This window comes from Pogona vitticeps, chromosome 13 (assembly GCF_051106095.1).
Source record: "Pogona vitticeps strain Pit_001003342236 chromosome 13, PviZW2.1, whole genome shotgun sequence".
NCBI classification, from domain to species: Eukaryota; Metazoa; Chordata; class Lepidosauria; order Squamata; family Agamidae; genus Pogona; species Pogona vitticeps.
Window position 1 is genome coordinate 1,252,315 of NC_135795.1, and position 25,450 is coordinate 1,277,764.

General features: G+C 48.3%; 1 protein-coding gene across 3 annotated transcripts in view; it reads right to left on the bottom strand.

The window, feature by feature from the left end:
• Positions 1–2,814: 2,814 nt before the first annotated feature.
• The window catches only part of NHERF2 (NHERF family PDZ scaffold protein 2), a 46,305-nt gene continuing 23,669 nt past the window's right edge, over positions 2,815–25,450 (bottom strand). For 2 of the 3 annotated variants that reach the window (XM_072982837.2, XM_020804806.3), the window contains exons 3-7: positions 17,415–17,597; positions 14,241–14,394; positions 11,177–11,220; positions 10,312–10,374; positions 2,815–7,647 (exon numbers count right to left, since the gene is read on the bottom strand). In XM_072982837.2, the coding sequence (XP_072838938.2) occupies positions 7,489–7,647; positions 10,312–10,374; positions 11,177–11,220; positions 14,241–14,394; positions 17,415–17,597 (603 nt within the window). In that variant the 3' untranslated portion in view covers positions 2,815–7,488. The remainder of the gene's footprint in view (positions 7,648–10,311; positions 10,375–11,176; positions 11,221–14,240; positions 14,395–17,414; positions 17,598–25,450) is intronic. The other variant, XM_072982838.2, reaches the window with a different exon arrangement.

The following is a 25,450-nucleotide window of genomic DNA, read 5'->3' on the forward strand; positions in this document are numbered from 1 at the left end:
CCTTCATGCTCTCATTTGGGATTATAAACTCCCTAGGGATGATATCTGGATGGCATAGGGTTACTTGGGAACAAGTGTCCCGCAGCCCCCTATACTGACGGTCAAGTATTCCTACGTCCACCCCTGCTGTCTCAAACAACTGAGAATCTGTTTTTATCAGCAAGCAGCGCTTTACCTCCAGAAGAGGACCATTTTCCTCAGCCTGATCAGCAGAGGCAGCTGTCCCAGACTGAGTAGCCATGGCAACAGGCTCCCTCTGTGACACTGAGCCTTGCTCTTTCTGGACACAGAACACAGCTTTTGGCTTGGTCCCACTAGAATTCTGAGGCACCATTCCTTTTAGCTGCTTTAATTTTTCACACTCTGAGATTAGATGACCCTTTCCCTGACAGAAATAACATTTTCTAGTGTATTTGGATTCTCTCTCCTCTTGTTTCGGTTTTCCCTCCAAATTCTGAGGGCTTGGTTTCATGCCTGAGGGCTTCCCTTCACCATGGGCCCCTCCCCCTTGCTGGCTTTTCCCTGGTCCCTGAGAGTACTTGCTGTAGGTTTCTTTGGGTTTACCTACAGATTTCCCCTCACCCAAGGGCTTTCTTATTTGGGAGATAAAATCCGCGATTTCTGCGGCTGCTGCCACAGATTTCGGTTTCCTTTCCCTCACCTGGAATTTCAATTCCCCCTGCAGGACTGAATAGAACTGTTCCAGGGCTATCAAGTCTTTAAGCTGCTCATAGGTCTCTATTCCCTCCTGCGATAGCCATTTCTCAAGCAGCCTCACCAATTGGGCCCCCACTTGGGTAAAAGTCTGTTCTGGTTTCTTGGTGAGGGACCTGAATCTTTGTCTCAGCTGCTCTGCATTTATCCCATGTCTGGCAAACACCAGTTTTTTAAACTCTGCAAAATCTTTCATCAATTCCTCAGGCATCTCGGCATAAACCTCAGCCAGGCTACCACTGATTAAAGACCGCATGATGGTCATCTTCTCAGTTTCCCTTACTGAGAAGTCCACAAACGCTCTTTCCACTAAGGAAAAGAACACCTCAGGACAATCTCCCTTGTGGTACACAGGGAATTTCTTCAGGTCAGCCTTAGACAATTGGCCTCCCTCAGAATCCCTATTATTATTATTGTTCTGGTTCATCAGTTCCAGTTTTCTTAATTCAAACGCCATTTTCTCTCTCTCCAATGCCAATTCAAATTGTCTCTGTTTCTCCCTTTCCTCTCTTCTTTCTCTCTCTAATCTTTCCTCCATTTCCCTCACCCTCAGTTCATGCTGTTGGGCTAGGAGTATTTTTCTGAGTTCTGGGTCCTGCTCTCCTGTGCTGTCACCTTGCACTGAGCCAAATTCATCCTCAGAACCTTGGTCAATCTGGGGGTCTTTCACCTCACTCATGTCTGCTACTTGGCTTCGAGTCAAGGGCATACCCCCCCTCAGAACAGGCTGCTTTAAAAAGTCAAGCCTCAAAATAAAACGACCACTTTTTTCCTTTTACCTCAGAACCAGCTCTCCCTAGAGATTGCTGCTGTTCTTCAGCACTAAAGTTGCAACAGTATCGAGTCAGAGCCTACCCCCCTCTGCTGGGCCTCTCAGCTGGCAAGCTAGCTCGCTGTTGCTACGCAGTTTTTCCTCAGCTTTTCCCGCCAAAACTAGGCTGCCTCAGAGCACCTTAATCTAAGTCTCCCCAGTTGGCACGTTCTTCTACTAGCGCACCTCCCCGTGAGGTACACCTAGAAGATTACCTACGCGCCTCAGACTGTCCCTGACTAGACCCCCCTTGCTCTGGGCACACCTGCCAAGGCTTTGCTGGACCGCTGGACAACTGGACCAGTCGTATCCCACACGCTGGACACCAATCAATGTGACAAACCCAGACCTACTGGGATCTATCACACAGTTACTAAGCTGCCACCAACCATTCCCTATAATAAGTCACACAGACCAGGGATGGATTTTTAAACAACAAAAGAATAAGGTTTATTTTAAATACAAACAGGGTAAATAAAACAATCAGGTGAATAAAATAAAGTAACGTGGCTTATTCTCACACACACAAGCATACAGTTTGGTTCACCTAGAACCTTTAACTTAAAGCACAGACCCTGAACCCATCAGTTCTGGCTAACCAACAGACCCCTGAACCTTTCAGGCTGGTACTCTGACACACAGTAGTACCCTGTCAGACACCCAGACTCCCACAACAGCTTCTTCTTCCCCAGCTGCTGCTTCGTCCCAACCCAGTGTCTCACAGTCTGTCTCAGCATCTACTCTTCACCACACAGGCATCACATATTTATACAGTACAGCCCCTCCTCCTGATGTCCCGCCTTCCACTCCCCATAGGATGGAACTTTCCCTCCAAACCCATGACAGACAGGTAACATCAGTGCTGTTATGTAACAGGGACCTGGCTTTTAGACATGGGATCCAAGCAGCATATAAGGATGAGTATCTGGAAAAACTTCCTGACTGTTAGAGCAGTATGGCAGCAGAAACAATAACCTTGGGAGGTGGTGAGGGCTCCAGCGTTGGAGGCCTTCAAGAAAAAACTGGAGCACCGTCTGTCAGATCTGCCTTGATTTGGATTCCTGCCTTGAGCAGGACTTGATGGCTTTAGACGCCCCTTCCGGCACCATTAGTCTAGGATTCTGTGGTGTTCGAAATGTGGAGCTACCTTGCCGTGCTATTATTGATCACTTACTACATTTCTACCCAACTCTTCCACTAAAATAATAATGCTCGAGCTGGTTTACAAATTCTTAATGGAATAAAAACAGATGCAATTAAATGGGACATCAACATGACCAGGCACTCTGTACATGGGAAACCAGTTTTATTATTGACATTTTAGTATACACCTTTTTTTTTACACAATGCAATTAACATCTCTTATAGCATTCTATTGGATTGCTAAAATGTGCATAAACTGAGTAAGTGCAGAGCTGACAGCATGTCAGAGGAATAAAAGAGAGCCCGGTGTGCTTTTAAACCGCCTGGTGTCCGTCCACGGGAGAAACAGGCAACCTTAGGAGGAGAGCAGGGGGCGTCCGATTTTTGCCACGACATGTTTGCATAAGACCTTTCCACGATTATTATTAGCCAGGAACTTGCGGTTTCATCTCATCCCTTACCTGGTTTGGCCATCCTGACTTCAGAAACATTTCTGGAGAAAGCAGAGCATCATTTTCATACGGGTCATCAACCTTATGTGTAACAGGAGATTTACAGCCATGCTTTCCATGGGGACCAATACATTTTTTTAAAACCCTGTTTTTGATACACAGGCCCCCTGAGCACTGAGCAACAAAGCAGTTCTGTTGGGGAAGAAGCTCTAAATTAAAAAACAACAACATACAGTACCAACTATCTGGCATGCAAAGCTGGAACAGACGCCAGCATCCCAAACAGTAGAACCCTGGTCTTCGGAGATGGCCAACCTCACCAAATAAAATACCTTTCTAAAGAAAAGTTTAAAAAAGAAAAAGAAAAAACAACACACTGGCAAAGTGTTCTTTCCAAACCACATTTCCTTCCACCGACATTCCTGGCCTCCTAGAATCAGTTGTTTTTTCTGGCCCAACAAAAGAGATTTAGACAGGAGCCCGGCATATATCTGGGCCATGATGCTTAGGCAGCCCTTCTTAAAAGCATCTTTCCCCCACCACCCTTACCAACATGGAGTTCCCCAACCTGCTTTTTGGAATTTGGGCTTGCTGAGCACCTTTGCCGGCTGGATCGGGGCCCACAGGTACAGTATATGATTTTGGGGTTTTTTGCAAAAATGAAGGGGGTGGAAATGACACTCCTTTCCTGATTCTGAAACTTAAACGTATTTGCCTTTTAAATGCTGTTGCCTGATTTCATGATAACTTGGGTTGTTGCAGTAAAGGCCTGATGCTCATAGAGGTTCAGGGCAACGAGCAAAGACCCATACCGGAGGGGACTTCTAAATGTCGCCCAGAATGGCTCGAAATCACAGCCAGGCACTGACAGAACAAGAAAAATTAAAATGGCTCTCTCGTTTTTGCAACTTAACCATTACAATCACAAATTTTAAATTCAGCGCTCTGAAAAGCCAATGAGTTAGGGTAACCCATTAACTTTTTGAGGAATGATTTCCAAGCTTTATCTCTGCTTTATTATTTCATCTGGATACTATGAATTGTCCACTAATACCTAGAATCCCACTCGAATAATTCCCCTCCAGAATTTCGATGCATTTCTTAACCCTAGGCTAGACCCACAAGGCAGGCAGCCTTGCGCCCGAATCCTCCCGTCCCACCTTTCTTCCAAACCTTTTTTGGGGCGCCTGTCGAATAAATTAGATCTTCCTCGGAAAAGGAGCGGCCTGCACAGAATGGTACCATCGCCCGACTTCTTTCACAACATCACGGTCATCTTCCCCAAAGCAGAAGCAAATAAATCTAAGGCACCTTGTTCCAGATCCGTCATTTACAAAATATACACAAAGCCCCAGAGTCTATTGGGATGAAAGAGCAATTGTTCCATCATGTAGCAGTGCAGGAAAACAAAGCTTTCTCTTCTCTTTAAATACTGATACATACATTGTATGTGGGGGGCCTCCGCCGAGAGGGGGGCAAACCTTGGTTGACATAATCTGCTGTTGTTTTTACGGGGTGGGGAGTTGCATCTTATGAAACACCCTTTTAAAGACATCCTTTTTTGTAGCGGAAAGGAGAGTTACAACTTTTTTAAAAAAGAAAATTCGCTTGCAAAGCTATTCGCCAAGCACCCAAATCATCTGCCAAACAACGTGTGCTTTCTTCATATTTGAAAACCTAGGAGCTGTTGTCCACACATGGCCAGTGTGACCGCCAATACTGACGAATTGTCACCAGAATGGATATTTGATGATAAATTGTGATTCCCCGCCTTTCCAGCCCACAGGTCTAAACCACTGATGACAAGTTCAAAGATACTGCTGTGGTAGTTTTGAGCATGAATCTCATCTTCGTAGAGAGGAGCCTGTGGGGTTAGGCCCCACTTAAACAAGCAAAGTACCCCCAGAGATTTTTCAAAAAAGTTTTGCCTTCCTTCCACCCTGTTCGTTATCCATTTACATTTTTGGCCTGCATGCCCTACAAAGAGAACAGAAACCCAGCTTTGCTGTGCTTTTTCCTGGCCAGTTTTTAGATGCCGGCAGCAGGAAATACAAATACAACACTCCCTCCCATGAATCAACACAAGGAAAAACCCCACGTATGGGGTGCCCGGTCCCTTCCTAACGGGGCAGACAAAGGTAAAGGTTCCCCTTGACAATTTTTGTCCAGTCCTGTCCGACTCTAGGGGGCGGTGCTCATCCCCGTTTCCAAGCCGTAGAGCCAGCGTTTTGTCCGAAGACAATCTTCCGTGGTCACATGGCCAGTGCGACTTAGACACAGAATGCTGTTACCTTCCCACCGAGGTGGTCCCTATTTATCTACTTGCATTTGCATGCTTTCGAACCGCTAGGTTGGTGGGAGCTGGGACAAGCGACGGGAGCTCACTCCGTCGCGTGGATTCGATCTTATGACTGCTTGGTCTTCTGACCCTGCAGCACACAAAGGCTTCTGCGGTTTAGCCCACAGCACCACCATTGTGCCCTAAATCCCACTCATACACTCGCCTGTGCCATTACGGGTAGCCAGATTTACCCCCTTAAGATGCTTTCCTCCTCAGACTTCTTTTACCTTTCTAAACCCAAGCCTTTCTCCCTCGAGGCTTGAACCCGGGAGAGGGGAGGGGAGTCAATCCAAGGCAGGTCTACCTCTGAGCTTTCTGGGAGCTCTCCAAGGTGCTGAAGTCAGGAAGAGGGGCTGATCCTCTGGGACGGAGCTCGCAAACTTCAGACTAAACCCTGAGCGGGTTCAGCCTTCCCCCGGCCACCCACAGCCGCCGCCACCACCCTGGTGAAACCATAGTCACCAGCTTCCACGGGGAAAATGTCGCAGGCCCAGCACGGATAGGACCAGACCAACACTACAAATCTTCATGAAGACCCACAAATGCCTTTTATCCTTTAGCTCCTCCCCAAAAAAAGAATAAGGACATGTTAAGCTAGACTTCTCATGGCCTGGATAAAATGACAGCGTTGACTTTGGCTTTAAGAAACAGGCTGGTGTGGGTCTCTTGCCTGGAGATCGCCTGACCCATAAAGGCTACCATGCACAGATTACCTTGCTTGGCGTGGAGCACAACATCTACACGCCAATCTGCTAGCTGAAGGAACACGGGTTAGTTACATAGATGAGGGCAAAAGATTAGCACCGTCAAAATGCTGGTGGAAAGCAAACCTACGGTGTGTGTGTGTGGGGGGGGGAACAGGGCAAGAATGCTCAATAAACATCAATTAAAAAAAAACAGCAACACTATTTGAGATGATACACATTCGCTCAGAACTGGAGTGCAGCTTCTTCTCTCTATTTTTGCAAAACATTCTTGTTTTCTGCTTGCGCAGAAAAAGATCTCCCTCGGTCTGCCAGCACGAACCCTTCCTAGGACTGCTTTCGCCCCAGGGATAAAATCTTTTTTTTTTCCCCTTTGCTTCTTCGGAGCCTCAGTAAAACACATTTCCAGTTTCCTGTTGCAGCCAGAATTATTTCCTCAGAAATGTCAAGATCCAGCGAAGGCCCCTCCCTTCCTCCCATCTCCAGACCGCTGACAAGAGTGTCGCACTTCTGCAGCCTCTCACCCGCCCCCCTCGTTGCAGGATTTTTTTGCAACCTTTTTTTTAAAGCTAAGAGCTAAGTTTCAGCAAGCCAAATTTTTCTTTAGGGGCGGAGGAGACTTGGCAAGGGACGCAACATGGAAACAAGAATTTTCCAAAGAAAAGAACTTCTCGTCCACTCAGCTGAACAGGAGGGTGTCTCAAGCACTAACTGCAAACAGATGATATCACTTTTTCCTCTCTTTTAAAAAAAAAAAGGAAATTAATTCCAAATTTTAAACCACAGAGAAAACCTAGGAATCAATGGAACGGACAGCCAGCACATTTTACAAGGAGGTTAACACTGTAGCCCGTAGTGGTATAAACCATAGCATATCCAGTGAAGTAGAAAGGAAATGCGCTCTGTGAGCAACACAGAAATACTTAAAATGCCAGAAAGAGAGAGGAAAAAAAAAGGAGAGGCGAAGAAACACCAACAATTATATAAAAATGGTGCTATAAATAATATATTCTAAATATTGCATGTTAAGTGATCCAGAAGTAAATGCAAATGCAGGTCATTCTCTCGGTTTTCCTGCTGGGGACTTCAGCGGCCCTGCTCCCTGGGCCCTGCAAATTCAGCCTTTCTCTCTCTCTCTTTGGGATCGCTTGACAAACCTGCCTTGTGACGAAGCAACGCAAACCTATGGGTGGAAACACAGCCGAGCGTGGCGCATCTTGGAGCAGCGCCCACCGAGAAGCAGGGCATGATTCATGTACACAGCAAATGTCTTCTCTCGCAGGAACAGCTGGGCACGAAGAGCGCGATGGAGGGGGGGGCAGCTCAGAAGTTGCTGAAAATCTCCCGTTTCTTGTTCCAGTCCATCTGGGGGGCCCTTTTGTTCACCCTCTTGGCCCGCACTTTCTCTTTGGCTTCGGCTGCGGTCGGGCTCAAGTTTAAGCCGCTTTCTTCAAAGGGGTCCTTTTTGGGGGGCTCTCTCACCTAAGAGCAAGGGAGGAACGCAAGAATTAGGCAGAGCAAACTGAGCCCATCCTGGCTGACGTACGCACGGCGGTTTCCATTCATTCCGCTATTGCCTGTTTCCAAACTCGCCCTGCAGGTTTGGGAAGCGGGACAAAGGCTTTACGGACACCTGTGAATAAGGCTGGAGAGCGCGTTGCCGAAAAAGAGTTAACCCGCTCCTCTTGGGATACACGCTGTTCCCTGGCAGGTTTTGTTTCCTCCACGGGCAAAGCACAGCCTCTATTCTTTGAGGGAGAGTAACAAGGGAGTCCTGCCCTTCCGAACGTCTTCAGACCAACCGCAAAGTAGATGACTTGACTTCAAATCAAGGATGTTTTGCGGTTCTTTCGGCAAGCCAACGTACAAGGAGCGTCTACGCCAGGGATAAAGGACAGGACCTGCCGGTTTGTTCATGCATCATGAGAACCTTCTCTAAATACACACAAAGGCTGAATTTGACCTTCCTGGATGGGTCAAGAGGCCTCCACCCTTACTCATTAAACCAAGGAAGAAAACTAGTGAGGTCCAGCAGCATGGCTCTCAAGACAGCTAAAAGAGCCCCCCCCCCGAAGGGTGGGATTGTGACATGTAGGCTTTGTCTTCCTTGGCTGAAATGGGACAAGCCCTCTGATCTGGAAACACACACACACCCTCCAAAAAACAAAGTCATCTGGAAGGCCACCTTCTACCACCAGAATCTCTCTGGTCCAGAGGGAGCTGAGGTTTGTTTCCAGCACCTTGCGCTTTTAGCAAAACCAGGTAAGGCCCTGATTCAGCCAAGGGGCCAGAGAGCGAAAGGAAGCCAAGCTGGGGGATGCTACGCTTAGTGGATCAGGGATGGGGTTCAGTTTAAGCCAGCTTTCGACCTCCAGGTAGGCTAGCGTTTCTCATAGAAAGTCAGGGTGGCTTAACACACTGGTTTACAAACTCCTCAGATACTTTTCAGGAGCAGCTGATGGAGAAGGCTGGTTGTGGGAGGGACATATCCCCCAGAAGCTGCAGACCCAGGGGAAGCTCTCGGTTCCAAGGGGCTCCTGACACCCCATATGGCTCCCACACCCATTGCCGTCCACTAAAAGAAGGGCTCAGGGCTTCCAAATGCAAAGAGCACAGCCCTGAGAGGCCTTCTGGAAAGAGGTATATGGAGAACGATGGACCAGCAGGATGCGAACGTGGGACACAAACCACCTGCGTAAGTGAACCAAGCCGTATGCACAAAGGAAAAGGCCAAATAAAGCCAACAGCCCTTGGCAAGTCCAACACGTGTAGATATTCTCTCCCAAAAATAATTTTGTTTCCTAAGCCCAACAAACTTCTGGGACCTGATGCAGAGATGTTCCTGCACTACAAGGCTGAGCCGTTCCAGTTCTGTGACCCGTGTCAGCAACGGGCAGCCTTGGGGCCAAATCTGGCCTTCCGGCTGCTAACCTGAGAAGCAACATGGGGGATCTTGGAGGAGAAGTTCTCGAAGAACAGGACCTGGCACCAAAAAGCTGTGGACCCAGAATGGTTTGGGTCCCATTAACTTCAGAAGATCCTTCTCCCCTTAAAACATCGCGCAACCTTCTAGCAAGGTTGAGGACTGGCCTAGAAAAGGAAGGCAGACCACCGGCAGAAGCCAACCTCTGCTTGCAATAAAACGGGCTACCCACAGCTGCCAGCAAAATGGAAATAAAACCTGCAAAGCAATTCTCTCCCACTTCTCCCTCCCACCCCAGTGTGGAAAGAATGCACCGTCTGGCAAACCATTTTTGCTAAAGCGTGAACCAGTCTTTGGGAATCCAGACCTGATTTCTTTGTGAGCCTGCATGTTTTTAAACCCCTTCGAGGAAAATCTGGAGGAGGATCTAATAAGTGGCACACCATCTAAGTCTTTCCCTTCGCATCAGAATGCAATTGATTCTTCTTTTAATTGCAGGACTTTCGAAGGGGGTGTCCTGGTTATTTGCCTGCATTTCTGCTGGGGGGGAAATATGGCAGCTTTGCATGCTCTTATTCCCAGCAGCAGGTCTTGGTCTATAGCCTGTTTCCTCTGAAAGGATTCTAGATGTTTAAATGCAGAAAGAATGCTTGACTCCAGCCACCTATCGATGGGAACAAGGTGGATGTTCCACACTTTGCAGGAACCAAGAAAGGAAGGGGGCTGCACCACAGGTAGAGCATAAAAGACAGCATGGAAAGATGCAGCAGAGCGTGCTCGAAAGAGGAGAAGAACAGGGAAGGGGAAACAGAAAGGGGTAGATTTCGGGAAACCTTACACACAAGGGACTAGCAGCTTAGGAAAGCAGTGCTGAAGGTAAACGTCTAGGCAGCGCTCAACCACAGAAAGAAATACCTCCAGGTTTTACCTAGGAGGAGAGAGATGGAAGGATGGAAAGCAAACATGGGCAGAGTGCTCCAGTCTAGAAGGACGGCAGGTAAAGCCAGGCTGGTAAGAGAAGAAGTAAAAAAGAAAGGGGGGGGATAAGGTTTTTGAAACACCGAGAAGGGAGGGAGATGAGCCAAAACCTGGAAGGAGGACGACAAGGAGAAACAGAGGAGAGTTGGTGTGTCTGCAGGTATGCAGCCACAACGGTCTTTCTGACAGTGCAATTAAAAACAGTGATTTTAGATTTTATTTTATTTTTTAATTTTTAATTTTACCTCTGACTCTCTCTCGGAACTTTGGCAATCGCTGTGGGATGAAGACAGGGATCCTCCATTCAGCTGTGAGGGATGGAAACAGGGGATACGTTGATTATCTGGGGTGGGGGCTCAGGGTGGCCAGGAGGGGCAAGGGAAACAACAGGTGGGGGGGTCTCTGGAGAGCAGCATCCGAGGGGCGGGAGGGCAAACCTAGCAGTGGTGCCTGAGAAAAGACTGGAAGCGGGAGATCGCCCTGGCCAGAGAGAGGACGAACATGGAACAGGCCCCCTTCCCTTCCCCTCTTCCCCCCCTTGCCAGTTGAAAGACACTCATTCCCACACCGGCTCAAGAGAGAAGAGGACGGGAGCCAAAAGAGAAGAGCCTTTAATTCATTTAAGAAAGCCCAAATCATTGGACCCATTTTTTTCACCATCCTTATCACTCTTTGCTCTCTGACCTGGATCGATGGGCCAATCATTTCATTTTGGAGCCCTCAAGCCGGCAAAGATAGACCTAAAAGTGACGGGCTGCTGTTTCTTGATAAAGTCACACACACACACACACACACACACACACACAGAGAGAGAGAGAGAGAGGTGGATGAAGCCAGATCTCCAGATATCAGGAATCCCCTTGATTATTCTGAACTGTGATGTCTTAAAGCAGTGGCTCCTAATCTTGCACGCACACACACCCCGAGGTTCTTGGACTACAACTCCCAGAAATCCTGGCCAGCGCAGTCGAGGGCGAAGGCAGTCCAAGAACCTGTGAGGGCCCAAAGTGGGGCACCCCACTGCCTTAAAGACTCGCCTCAAAGTGAAGTTTGAGTGCAAACTTCTGCTATCCCTTTAGAGAAGGGGATGGGGACTCATCTGTCACTTACCTGCGTTTGTGCTGACCCGTTGGTCATGGGCTGGGGAACTCCACCTGCAGGCAAAGCAGAGAGAAGACACCTGTGGGGTAAGGTAAGGTTTGACAGAAACAACCGATAATACCCAGAAAATGTTACTCATCTAATGTTACTCATCGTGGGTTTTACAGTTGTTTATGGGTGGAGAGGCATAGTACGAAACATCCATTCTGTTTCTTTTTCTGATTACTCCCGAGGAGATAAACACCGGCTTCACTGGCGGGTCTGCAGGTGTATTATATTAGCCAAAACCCTGCTGCGTAGTGATGCCATCAAAAAGGCGATGGCATAACTCACAGTGGCAAATTGCCACTTGTTCATGAATCTCCGCTGGGACTCCTCATTGCACCCCAGCCAGGTGGCTTCCTGCTGACCAGGAATCTAAGCGGGGACTCATTAATTAGAGGCAAACGCCACTGCAAGTTATGCTACTGTCTTTCCATTGGCCCAACGACGCAACAAGATTTTGGCCGTCGCTTGAGTGTTGTGCTTGCACTGACTTTATGTGGGAAAGGCAGCCTGCAATCCATCCGTCCATCGATCGGCCCAGACAGAAAGCCATTCAACTCTGGATGTCCGCCAACGTTCAACGTACTCCTTCCTTTTAAGCCAGGAGAGCAGTTCTTTGTTCCCAACTTTGTGCTGGGCCAAGAGTAGGAGTGAGCGGCTGGTGACCCTCCAGAAGATGTGGGGCTCAGGTTCCATCAGCCCCAGCCGAAATGGCCAGAGAGGATTGGAGCTGTGCTCCCCCACACACACACATCATCTGGAAAGGCCACGGATCGCACACCTTTGTTTTTAAGGGACTCAAGATGGACCAACACCTCGCTGCTTTCCTTTCCACACCCACGAAAAAGCTAAAACACAAACACACCCACACTAAACAAAGGAGCAGCGAGCACAGGAAGGTGTGATAGCAAACCGGGCAGGGTCCCCCTTTGTGTTTCGTAGGCAGGCACAGACTTGAACCCGTGTCTCTTGGCTGTCAACTCAACAGCCTTTCTACCACAACATGGTGGCTCTCCTAGCCCTAAAGCTCCTTATTTCGTAATCCTGTTCAAATAACAAGTGCTGGAACCAGGTCACGAATAATCATCAACACGCCGTGCTGCCTCAGCCAGAAGCCACCCTACTGAGAACATGTGGATGCGCACGCTGTTCATGTTGATTCCTCTTCGCCTTCCTGTCGCCAAACCCCCGTTTTGCCAGCCGCTCAGCAGATGCTCCGGCTGGTTCTTCTGCCGCCAAACGAATCCACAAAAGGCGACACAAGGAAGCGCACTTCAACGCTGCAGTGCATTTCGAAAGCAGTCAGTGCTTGCGTTGGGCCAGCTGGCTCCTCCTCAAGAGGAGAACAGGGGAGGTTATTATCTGCCATGCCAAAATCCCAAAGTATCTGGGCCGTGTCAGGTTCCTGCACTCAGCATCCGATAGGCGGGCTCCTACCCCCAAGATCCGTAAAACCCGTTCCAAGTCCTGCTTCTGGATTCTTTCTCTCGCCGAACGCCAGCGAGAGACGAGCCAGCCAGCGCTTGGAGGCCGAACACAAGGCAGCTGAGATAAGAAACAGCTGTGTTTTAAAAACACAGAGCTCCCCATTCAAGGCAACCGAGGAAGGAGGCCCTCCATACATGCAGCCCCCTCTCCTTGGCTCGCCAGCAGTACCGCTGCAAAGCTGCATTGCCAGCAGCCTGGTGGGAGCGCAGAGAATAACCCCCTGCCAGTTTATACTGTCGAGGATCGGGGGTCTTAGGCTTCATCAAATCAGCTAGTTGTTGCTCTTTTATAAATTGCAAGCCTACACTCGGATCTGAAACCAGTGTGACTACCAAACCCCAGGGACCCAAATTTGCCAGAACCCTTCCTAATCTTTAACTGCATCAAAGCCAGCTACTGTTTCCCAGCAGGAAGGAAATACACTCTGTCCATGCTCAGGATAACATTCCTGTCTGGCAGTGCAAGGGAAAGAGAAGCAAGGCAGGGACGTGTTTCTCAGAGTCAAACGAAACAACAAGCTTAGTGTGTCGTTTTGGAAGGGGTGGTCATGCAAATAGCGAAACCATGTGATTTTCCTCACCTCTGTATCTTACGTTTAGTGTGCCTGCTTCGTGATTGGTTGTGGGAAAGTAAACACAGTTTACCTGGCAAAAGGGGGTTGGCGACAGGAAGGCTAAGAGGAATAAACATGAATGAGGATGGCCGCAGGACAAAGAGCATAATGTGCAAACTACATGTTAGAAAGGGTGAGGAGTCACTGCACAAAAGCTTCAGCAGCAACCTGGGTGTTTCTCACATCATTTTGTGCTCCATCGATGGATATTCCAAAGGTCTCTTGCCATTGGAACCCACAACAGGCTATCGCCTCCAGACCTGAGTTCAAAACACAAGCTTCCGAATATGACAAAAGAATACAGAACCATCTCAATTGGGTGAGAACAGAAGGCACTTCAAGTTTAAACCTTCACTCCAATTTCAAAATCACTGCGTGACCCTGGACTGCTCCCTATCCCCCAGCCCTAAATCCAAATGGTTGCGGTATCAAAATTGCAGTTTCTGCCCCACAGCTACAGCCAGCTGGAATAGACTGGATGAATCTATGAGATTTTATATTAAGTGTTGACTTATCATCCCGTGATTGATTGCATGGTTCTTCTCTGGCAGGGACTAGCCGTTGGATCGGAGCCAGCACATTCCTCCTTGAGTGTTTTAAGCAGCAAGGTGTGGCAGAAATGTACTAAATAAACAAACTAGACAGCAGGTAAGTCCAATTCCTTTTTCTTCTAGCTGCGAAAATAAAAACGAAGCCACCTATGTCTTCCGGGTGCATAACCTTTGTTCCTCTGAATAGGACACCAAGCTACTTAAAATAGGGGGGGGGAGGTTTAAGTCTTTATATGCATGGTAGATGGGATATAATCCCAACATATCTGGGGAGGGTCAAGATGGAGGAGACCACTGCACAGTTCCCAAGGATGTACAGAGGAATCCACACGGATCCTTTCGTACCCCAAAGCTCGCTCTGTGGAGAAAGCCTTACCTCTGGCATGCTCCTCCGTAGGAGTTACGCCAAGTTTCTTGAAGTGTTCCTCTGTTTCGGGGTCAACGACCAGCAGCTTGGCTTCATTCTCCTTGGACTTGATGTGCGACACCACCTCAGCATGCTTCATGCCTTCCACGTTGATCCCATTGACCTGCAGGAAAGACAACCGCAGGCTGTGTGAAACTAAGTAAACCCCCCAAAATGCCCCTGGGGGGTCACACATGGGGTGCAGAAGTCCCAATTTGCCCGTTCCTAAAATACATAGCTGGAAGCCTTCACAATATCCCACTTAAACTAGTTTGACATTTATTTTTTCCCCAAGAGAAGTGTAGTTTTTAGGGGAGGCGCTCCATCGAACTACAACTCCCAGGATTCTTCCACCCAACGGTTCCTTGTAGAAGAAAAGTTCTCAAACTATATCGCCCAGAATTCTTGAGGTGGGGAGTCATGTCCGTGAAACAGGCATGAAAAAGGTGGGTTCGTAGCATGCATAGGGCCTCGGAAAAGGGAGATAAAACCTTAACAGGCCGGTCCTCATACCACGCGCGGCCACCGTGGACGTGGCTGAGATTCCCTCCCCGCTGGAAAGAGTTTACAACCTCAGGAGCAGGAACAGGGCCCACCCCAAGCGCCAGCTTTTGTATCCGAAAACCCACAACTCCGAATAGCCAGCGTGTGAAGAAACAGACCTTACACGGACACATATTTAGAGAGAGAGATCTAGCAAGGGCTAAAACGTGCCTTCTCTCCGAACAAAGGCACCAACAGACGCCAGGGAACGGCGCTGCCAGGCTGGTGGCCAGGCTCTTTTAAATGAGGACAAAGGGAGAATTTACTGGACGAAACTGAACACTTTGGGAAACAATCCGTGGCCTTTTCTTGGAGGGAAGAATGAAGAGAAAGCGAGCCTCTCCTTTGTGTTCAGGCGCTGATTCTCACCTGACAATAGAAAGCAATCAATCTGTCCAGTGTGTTGCCCACTGTCTGTCTGTCTGTCTGTCTGTCTGTCTGTCTGTCTGTCTGTCCATCTCTCTCTCTCTCCCTCCCTTCCTCACACTCCAAATTGTTGGTCTGGGAGGAAAAATAGGAGCCCTTAAGGGGTCAAGCTACACATTAAATCAGTTCTGTCTTTAAACAAGCAGGTTTAACCTGAGCAGATTTATTCAGGAGAAAAAAGTGACCACAGATTCCCAGCCCAGTGAAGAACAGGCGTCATGAGCTAGACTGCAAACAAGCTAGGATTGTAAACCAACATCGGATCACAGTTTCAGATCTTGGCTTGTTCTGAATTTGGCCCCTGTACTTTCTTGATTGAAATGCAACGGAAAACCCAGAGCAGTCAGAGAGAAGGGAAGGAGCGCTGGAGCAAAGCCAGACCTTCTGGGTCCTTCTGCTGCTCTGAAGACGCTCCCAGGCCTGGCTCCTTCCCTCCTGAGGCAAGAAGGCTGAAGGCCACGGCCCCGAAGGCCAGAAAAGAGGAAACCGAGGCAGGGAAAACACAGAACCAAACGGTTGCTTTTTCTGCAACCTGTCCTGGCCGAGCTCCTCTGAACGGAGGAGAGCCACGGAATGCTATCAAACATTTATATCTGCCCCAAAGAGCCAGGATCCTGGATCAAGTTTCTCAGTTCCACCAGCCACCTCCTTCCTATCTTTGTGTGTGTCGGGAAATGTGCCCTGGGGGTGCTCAATTAATAATGAAAGGCCTATCGGTGACATATTAAGAGGTGAAGGAGAAATTGTTCTTCAACCGCTGCCCATCCCCAACTCCTATAGACCCATCTCTCTCTCTCTCACACACACACACACACAGAGAGAGAGACCCTCACACACAGCCACGGCTGCACTGCAGGCATTAAAGATTCAGGTGCCCAGAGAAAGCGAGCGGGCAGAAACAACTTCTGGGATGGTGTCACCGCACAGCAGGTGTCACGGCGGGGAGGGCAGCTAGAGGTAATGGCAGCACCTCCATGGTTTAGCAGCTGTTCTGCCGTTTCTCTCTCCTCCACCGTGGTGCTGGGAGATTCCCGCCCTCTGTTCGTCCAAGCCCCACCACCAGACTAATTTGGAAGCGATAAAATCCTGCTTTCAGAAGCTAGCTTCAACTGTCCGCACGCTTTCGGCAAACCATGAGCAACAACAATATCCAGAAGTGGGAAGGCTGAGCTGCACCCCACCGAGCCACGTCAAAGGCAGAGGGAAGAACAGGACAGCCAAACAGACCAGCATTCTAAAGCACGAGTATTTTGGTGGACGGCAGCTGATGTTCTAGGCCACCTTACCGAGGCCTCCCTCTGCATTTTCTGATGCTGGTTTGGCGGTATGTGCTGGTTCATTTAGTGACCAAATGGGTGCTCGGTGCTTCCCAGCCCTGCCTCCTCCAGCAGATGCCCTCTTAGAGGCAGTGCCCAGAGGAGGCAGGGCAGGGAAGCCAGGGCACTGCCTCCAAGTGGGTGTCCGCTGGAGGAGACGAGGCCAGGAAGTGTCTGTTCGGCCAATAAACAAACTGGCACGAATCGCCAGACTGGTCGTTTGTAGAATGTTAAGTCCCCCGCTCTCCTGTGCTAAGTAAAATGGGCTCAATCTTCAGACAGGAAGCTTTCAACCAAAAGGACAGGAGCCCTCCGAATCGCCCATACATGTTGGCTGTCAACAAACAGAGAAGCTAGATTCTATTTCTCACTTAATCCATAGGAATCCCACCCAAATCTCAGCCAGAATTTTGTGCTTTTGTAGTGAGTCTGTTGTGCAACCCAACGCACAACGGTTTGCGAAATTGGTCACGCAACCTATTGCAGGACAGGCACTCCATTCATGAGGAAGAGGCCTGTGCGCAAATACCTCTGCCACGTGTGATTCCTCCAACAGGATTCTGGCTTTTGTAAGTTAAGTGTAGGCGAAATGAATCCGCACACACAACAAATTGCGGAAATCAAAACTCTTTTGGAGGAGCATTTTCCTCTTTCTCAATGATGCACAAGCAGGTTTCCGAGGAAACGATGTCACGAACCCGGGAATTGCAGCTATTTACCCATGTTGTGTGGAAACTCCACAAGAAAAGCCGTGATCAATCCCAGTGCAAAAGAACTACGGAAAAGCACCCAGGTGGCGGTGACCTCTGTGAGGTCAACCACAAATCTGCCACCACCACCACCGCCGTGCCCCCCTTACCTCAACCAGCTTATCCTGTGGCCGCAGCCCTGCCTTGAACGCGGGCGAATCGGGGTCGACCGACCGGATGAACTGTCCGGGCCTGGATTTCTCGCTGTGTAGGTTGAACCCGTAGCCGCTGGGACCCTTCCTGAGGAGGCAAAGCCGTGGGCACAGGGGCTCCTTGGGTTGTCCGTTCAAATCCTGTGGTGTTGTGGTGTTTTTTTTAAAAAGAAAAAAATACAGAGAAAAAAAGGATATTGACATTTGCTTTTGAGAAATAAACGACCGGTGTAACAATAAGCTGCAAGGCATTAAGGAAACGGGACCCTGGAGAGCAGCTGCCCACCCATCGCCGAGGCCAAATGGGGGTGTGTGATTATAAATAGACTCAATGAGAGGAAACGCCTTTGATAAAACTCCATTGTTCGATTCCATTCTGATGGCAGAAATTTAATCCACTTGTGGAACAACAAAAGCATAACATGAGATCTGCTGGTTCCCCTCCTCCTTCAGACCCCCCTGAATGAGCTGAGCCAAGATTAGCAAAATACCCTATTTATAGGACAAGGACGGGTGGGTGGGACAAAGCCATAAGGCCCGCCGTTCATTCTAAGCAAAACATCTGGGCCGCTCAATAACCAAGACCCAAATCCTGTCGAATTTTTGTGCTGGTGCGAACGCAACAGACGGCAAGTCTGGTTGGCGAATCGCCACCGTCTCAGAAGGGAAGGGCGGTATCCGGGGTTGCGTGCGGGGTGGCGCGACAGCCGATGCTCGGACTCACGTCTCTGCCCGTGCAAAGCAAATCCTTGCTCATTTCATTTATTTATTTAAAATATTTATACCCTGCCGTTCTCCTTTAAGAGCACCCAAGGCCAAGAGGCAAAAGAGCCCTATGAGCAAACCGTCCTAGATAGCCATGGTTCATCCTAAAGAGGATCACCATGGCTTATTACCATTTGGGGCCATATCCGTGGTTCCAATACGAAGGGGGAAAGGAAGAGGGTGCAGGGGGGACCAGTTACCAGGCCAAGGTACCAAGGATAAGGACCCTACCGCTGCAAAAACAGCCGCCGCCCCCCGGCCCTTTGAGAGGTGGGAAGGCTCTCCATAGGGCTGGCTGAGGAAGAGGAAGCTCAAAATGTTCATATAAGGTGGGCTCCCCAACGGCCTGCGAAAGAAGAGCCACTGGAGACACTGGGCACCAATACAACTGGGTAGTTGTGCAAAAACTGTCCTCCGAGAAAAGCAGAGAAGGCACTGGAATCTCTGTGTCGCTCTTGCCCTGCCAGGCTTCCAGACCAATCAAGATCCGGATAAGACCCAGGTAAATAATTTTCTGCTCCTCTCTCCATCACGCCCCCCCACCCGGGGACGTTTTTCTAGATTTGACACCACGGAGAGGAAAAAGTGGCCAAAGAAAAACTGGGCAGGAAACGGTGGCTGCTGTCCCGGAGCTGTGAGCGGAGTGATGACGTGAGGGCGATAATTTCATTTGTGGAAGGAAGGGGGGAGAGGCAGAGGCAGAGACAGAGACAGAGAGAGAGAGAGAGAGAGATTGCATGCATCACAATTAGCATTAAGCAGATCACCCATCCAAGGCTCAAATGGCTTGCAGAACGTTACAGCCTCGAAAGAAGACAAGTGCGACACCACAGAAAGTAGACTGAAGCTTTGACTTGGATTCAGATAAGCTGCTCGGCCAAGAACACAACTTGGAAATTTTTTTTAAGTCTACCTGGAAGTTGTAGTTTGGAAATATGATGTGAACAACCGGTTCTGAACTGGTATGAGTTTATTAGCGTTCCTCTCTCCCACCTTGCCCGTCTAGAGCATCAATGGGCAAAGCATGGCCATCCAGGAAAGACAGAAAGAACTGGGCATGTTTTACTCTTGAGAAAAGAAGACTGAGGGGAGAGAAAAATCACACTCTTCCAAGACTTTAAAGTTAGTCTTAAGGAGGAAGGGCAGATTCGGTTCTCCGTCATCCCAGAATTCAGGACACGCAGCAATGGGTTCAAGGGACAGGAAGCCAGATCTAGGCTGAACATCCGGAAAAACTTCTTAACTGTTCGAGCAGAAGGACAATAGAACCCATGATTTCAAGATGTGATAAGCGCTGCAACACTGTAGGCCTTTGAGAGACGTTTAGACAACCATCTTTCCTAGAACTGCTTTGACCAGGATCCCTGCCTTGAGCAGAGGGTTGGACTGGATGGCCTTAGAGGCCCCTTCCAACTTCATTATTCTATGATTCTACTTGTTACATAAAAAGCAATTTTGTAACTATTTATTATATCACTTTGAAATGTAACTTGGTTACATATTCATTGACCCCAGAAAGTATTTAGTTACAGCCAACTGGGCAATTACCCAGCCTTTTTTACATGGGTTTCCTCCATTCGGAATGTCGAAATGTGTCTCCAAAGCCCCTGTTACCAGCCATAAGACCCTAAAGTTAAAATGTGCCAACACTGCCTTGCAATATTCATTTCCTTTTGCTTTTGGTCCTCATCCACTCCAAGTAAAGGACACGCCTACTCTTTCTCTTTTTAAAAAGAGAACTGCAGGGAAACACGTTCCAGAACCCCCTAGTGGCCAATTCTGATACTGCGCACTGAAAATATTTACAAAAAAAGACAAAAGGGAAGATGTATAATTCTGCTACCACTGAGCATTACTAACTGAATAGAATAAAACTTGGAAAATTCCTGTCAAAACATTTTCAAAATTTTTTAAACCGCCCTTCAAAAGTGAACTAGTTGTTTCATAAATAGTAACTGTAACTATTTATTACATCACCTTGAAATGTAACTGCTACTGTCTCTTCCTAGTCTCGTTTCATTAGCAGATGGCACACGGCTAGCCACAGAGTTCTGCATGGTTGTGTGGCTGTTGTTGCTAGAAGGGACGAGGACCCCCCCCCCCTGGAAAGGCATGGGGAAAATCTAGAAGCAGATTTGCCTCTAGTTGGTTTGAGTAGCAGCGTCTGTTCCAGCTGTTGAAAGCCTTCTTATAACCCATGATGGTTCGTTAAGAGGCAGATCAAGGCTTCCGACACAGATACTGTATTAGGGGTAAATGTCCATGTACCCTTTTCACCAACGGTAAGTTGTCTTGAATATTATTTGGGAGGGATTCTGAATTTTTTTTTAAAAAAAAAAGCAACCCAGAGTAATCTAATCTAAAGCAGATTCCGGCATCCCAGGAACGTCTTCTCTTGCGCAGGAAAGCAGGATGGTGTGTTATTTGTGTTACTCACGAGCTGGATAAAATCTGGACCATGTTCAAATTTCGCTCCTACTCTCCAACATGTGATTCCTCGCGTAAAAAAATATGCAAGGTTTGACGTCGGAGGCGTCCAAGTCAAAAAGGGAAGGGCTGAGGATTTTTCGATGAAGGCACAGGACAAAAACCTGATCTTTTTCCAAATGGCAAAGACACCCGGCCATTCGAGAAATAAACGCTTTCCTGACCACCAAGCTGGCTTGGGTACCGTTTCACTCTGTGGATATACAGGTGTGGAAATATAACCTAAGAAGGTGCAATTTAGAGGTTCAGAGTAGCTTGAGATAAAAAATGCAGTGGATCAAGTACATATTGTTCTGGGCTGGAGAGCTTGGTGGTTGAGTTATCTGTCTGTGGATCCAGAGGTTGGGAGTTCGATTCTCCCCAATGGGGCCTGCTGGACAGGGGCTGGACTGGATGACCCCATGGGGTCCCTTCTAGCTCAGCAATTCTAAGGCTCTTATTATAATGTTTACAAAAAGCAGAAACGCCAGTAGCTGGATACCCAGTTCCTCAGTTTTCCCAGCGTATGCCTCTGCCCCTTTTGACCTCTTTTTTTTCCCACCCCCAAATTCTGGGGTAGGCAAAAGAAATCTGAAAACACTTCAGACTCGGTCTCCTCGCTCTCCAGGAGATGCAAGCACTCCCTTTTCACCTCCTCCCCGCCGAGGTCAGAGGGGTTGATGCACACAGAGGGATCGCTTGATCCCTGAACGGGGAACGCTCCGCCCGGGGGGCAGGGGGCAGCCCCCAAAGGCCAGCTGCACAGTTGCACAGTCTGAGCATTACATGGGCGATGTGGGGAGGGGGCTGCTCCGGGGTTCCTCTCCAGATGGACCTCCAACATCATCAGGGTTATTCCGATCCTCCAATGCCTTAGGGTTGCTTCCCAACCAGTTTCCAAGGTTCTTCCCCCCCCCCCAGTACATCCTCCTCCTGCCTGGAATTCCTCCCCCCTTTTATTTTACCTCGAATGATCGGCTATAAACAAGCTAGGAAACACAGAATAACGGAGTGCCGCCTTCTGACGCTGAGACTGTACAATCCGCTCTCAGCTTCTCTGTAGCAGCTGGATGACCAAGCCGGTGAGTTTTTTTCTCCCCTAGCATCTCATGCACTGTCCTGTGCAACACACAGACACACACGGCCAAAGATACACACAGCTGCCCCTCTTTCCCTGACAAATGTAACAAACTCAGGAAATTTCCCAGGGCCTCCCGGCCAGCAAGTTTGCTGGGATCTGCACATATTTCCAGCCGGCTGCAGAGAATTCTTCAAAAAACAGCTGAAAACAGGAAATGATTCAGCGGGTCGAATAATATCAGAGTGCGGAGCTTTCTTGACCCCCAACCCCCTTTGAGGTCAACTTGGATTTGGCTCCATGGAGTGGAGAGTCCGATTAAAACAAATATACTTGGTGTTGCATTTTGGAAGGGGGGGGAGGAAGAGACACAAGGGACCCTTTCAAATTTCCATGATTTAACCTTCTTTGTTGATTAGATCTTTAAACGCCAGAGGCTCCTCCACCCTCCATACCAGCTGCTTGTTTCCCCAAATGCAATCTGACTTTTGACTTTGACTTATTTTTTTAAAAAAGCTCCTTCCATCCTCCAGCCTGCAATCTAGCTACCCCTGATTTATCCCAGAGCAGTCAAGATTTCCACGATGATAACAAATTTGGCCTTTGGTGAAGGTTTCGGACAGACTGGAGAGACACCAGATTCACACACCTGTTAATCATCTAGGCTTCTAATATTCTGTTCGTTAATGTCTTTAATTAGTATATTTGCAACAACCTTCAGGTTTTGCATGATAATTGCATTCAGTCCTCATTCCCAATCACATTTTAGCACAAGGTAAATTGCTGAAGATTACCAGCTTATTGCCCCTTCCTTTTCCTGAAATTATGTCACCAAAAGGATTTAAACCCATTTTACTTCCACTTCTTAGACTGGATGCCACCTTCCTTTTGGTTATTATAGCACATTTATTGCCAATGTCCTCTGCCACAGAAGGGCTGAAAAAGACCTTCCAGGGTGAAACATGCCTACTTCTCAGTTCTGTGATGTGATGCTTCTTAATTTTGTTACTTGACTTTGCTATATTTTTTGATTCTGCACTGTCCTGATTCTTACTTTTGTGACTTGATTCTGCCAGGGGATGTGATTTTCCAAAGCTATTTTTAAACGGCATTTTAAAGTCCTTTGAATGTCCCAAAAGAATCTTGTTTATGCACGTCAAGGTAGCCACAGAGCGTGGATTTTGAGGGATTCACGCAGAAATCCCAGGGAGGAAATTTGGTTTCGCCATGAAGATGCTTTTCCATGAAGAAACAGGGTATTCTGTGGCAAAATTGGAGTTCTAAACATTTCCTCCTGGTTTAACAAGGAGGAGCCTGGATGATTAATTAGCCCGATGTCAGCCATGTAAAAAGAATCCATTCTCCAAGGGCACGGGGTACAACTCCACAAATATTTTAAATGGGATGGGAGAGGAGCCTGCAAGATTCTCTGGCCTTCCCTGCGGTCAACAGGCTGGCCAGCACCCCAGAGGCACCTGGAATTAATGAGAACACAGGTAAGATTTTTCAAATTCTGAGCTTAAAGCAAACAAACTCCCTCCGATCTCCTCCACCCAAAGGAACACCCAGGTCTGGAATGGAAAAATAGCCAAAATATCCAGGAAAGGTTTGTTGATGCGGTATCTTGGCTCTGATGAAGTACTGCTTATCTTATCCCTCTTCCTGGCATACTAGCCAATTCGGGAGGTTCCCAACCAGGCAGGGGGGAATCCGCAGACGGATGGCTCGCGATCCGAAAGGCAGGAGAAGCAAGGAAAGCGGAAAGCTTCTCTCTCTGTCAAGCTCAGGCCCGCTTGGATGTCTCCTCAGACTTGACGATGGTACACATTAAGAACCACAAGCCTGAAAGGGAAACTCTCAAGGTGGACAGCACCCAAGGGTGGGCACCTGATTTCATCCAGAACGAAGATCAAACTCTGAAAGGCTGATGCACACGGTCTGATTCACGCCTGGCACGAAGTTGAGCCCTCCTCCCGTTCTCCGCCGAACTCTGGCATTTTGGAGCAGATCTTTTTTTTGTCCAAGGCTCCGAGAGACATCGTTCAAGGCACCGCCTTACGTTCACCGCCTGCCCTCTCTTCCAAAACGCCTCTGTGCCAGAGACGTCACTGACAAGCCACACAAAAGGTGCCCCCACAGCGGCTTTGTCGCTCACAATGGGGAAAACAATAGGAGAAGTCACGACAGCACGGAACACCCTGCCAGGATCTCCCCTCCTTCCCGAGAGATCATCCGAGGATCCGTAGGGAATCAATAGGCCTAATGCTACCTTTTCTTATGGCGGACTGCCAGGCCACTCAAGAACAATGCAAGTTTGGCGGCAATTCTGACAGAGATGTCCCTCCATAGACATCATGAGCATCAGGAGAAGGAATGTTCCTCATAAGTAAATTTTGTATTTTAATAGAGAGCTCCACTGGGCACAGAGAAATGAGATCCGCCAGCAATACATTTTTGTTCAAGTGGGAGGTTCAGGTTACTTGAAATCCAAGACCTCCAGTTACTGAAGAAGGAAGAACAAGTAATATTTGAGAAAAAACGTTGTTCCTCTCCCTCCTTCTTAATGCATCCTATAAACATGACATATCCTGCATTGCATCTCAGGGAACCTTTGATCCGTGCTGCAGCTTTTCAGCAATACTTTCAGATTCGATCCAGAGGCTTGCGTTTTACTTTTCAAGGGTGAAGGCAGGGTGAATATGCAAGACCTTTTCCAGCAGATCTGAGAGTTGAGTCGAGATCCTGGCTGGCTCCCACAAGAGAGAAGGCTTCCTATGTAGCACATGAAACGGCGGTTCCTCTCTCTACACTCTCCTGCCAGATCCATGATGACTCGCTTAAACCCCAGTGGGACAATGGCACGTTTCTGGGGAGCCCCTCGAAACCTCCGTGAGAGTCCAGATTTTCGTACCTGCCGGTAATCGCACCAAGCGGGTGGAGAGCACAAAGACGGATGCAGCATCAAACTGCAGGCATTAAACCATGGCCGAATCCAGCTCACGGTCACACAACGTTTCACCCTCCTCCTAACATTTCCAGGCTGGCCTGAGAGAAGACTGGAAGACCGCTTTACTCCAGAGGGGCCTCCCCAGGTTTTAAGCTCTTCGCTGCAGGCCCTTCTCTTGGCACCATCATCTTCACCGGCTCCCCTGGGGAGGGTCTTCTCGGTGGCTGCTCTGCGCTCTTCCACAGAGAACTCGCTCGGTCCTCCCCCTGCTGCTTTTCCTCCAGCAAGCAAAGACCGTTCTTTTCCAGCCGTTCTTTGGCAACCGAGCGGGCTGCAGCAAAAGGAGCTTTAAAGACGTGATCCTGCAAGTTTCTTTTCTTAAAAAAATAACCTTTAAATTGTGATTTAAATTGTTTTATACCAATAGTTTTTCAAACAAGGTTGTGTGTTGAATCACACTTTGAGATTCGGACTTCTGCATCAATGCGTTCGTGTTCCGGCTGCTTTGGATCGCCATGTCGGGACAGAAATGAAATGGAAAAAAAATGCTAATAAATAAGTAGGTTTCCAAAACAGGCGGACATCTTTGCCTTTCTTCCTAACTGGAAAAAGGCTATCGGCTCTTTCAGTGAAAATGACTCCCTCAGCTGTTTGGACTGCTCCAGCCCACCCTCAGAGAACTCCCATTGATGAATTTCTGCACTTGGAGAAGGTATTTTTAGAATTTTAAACCAACGC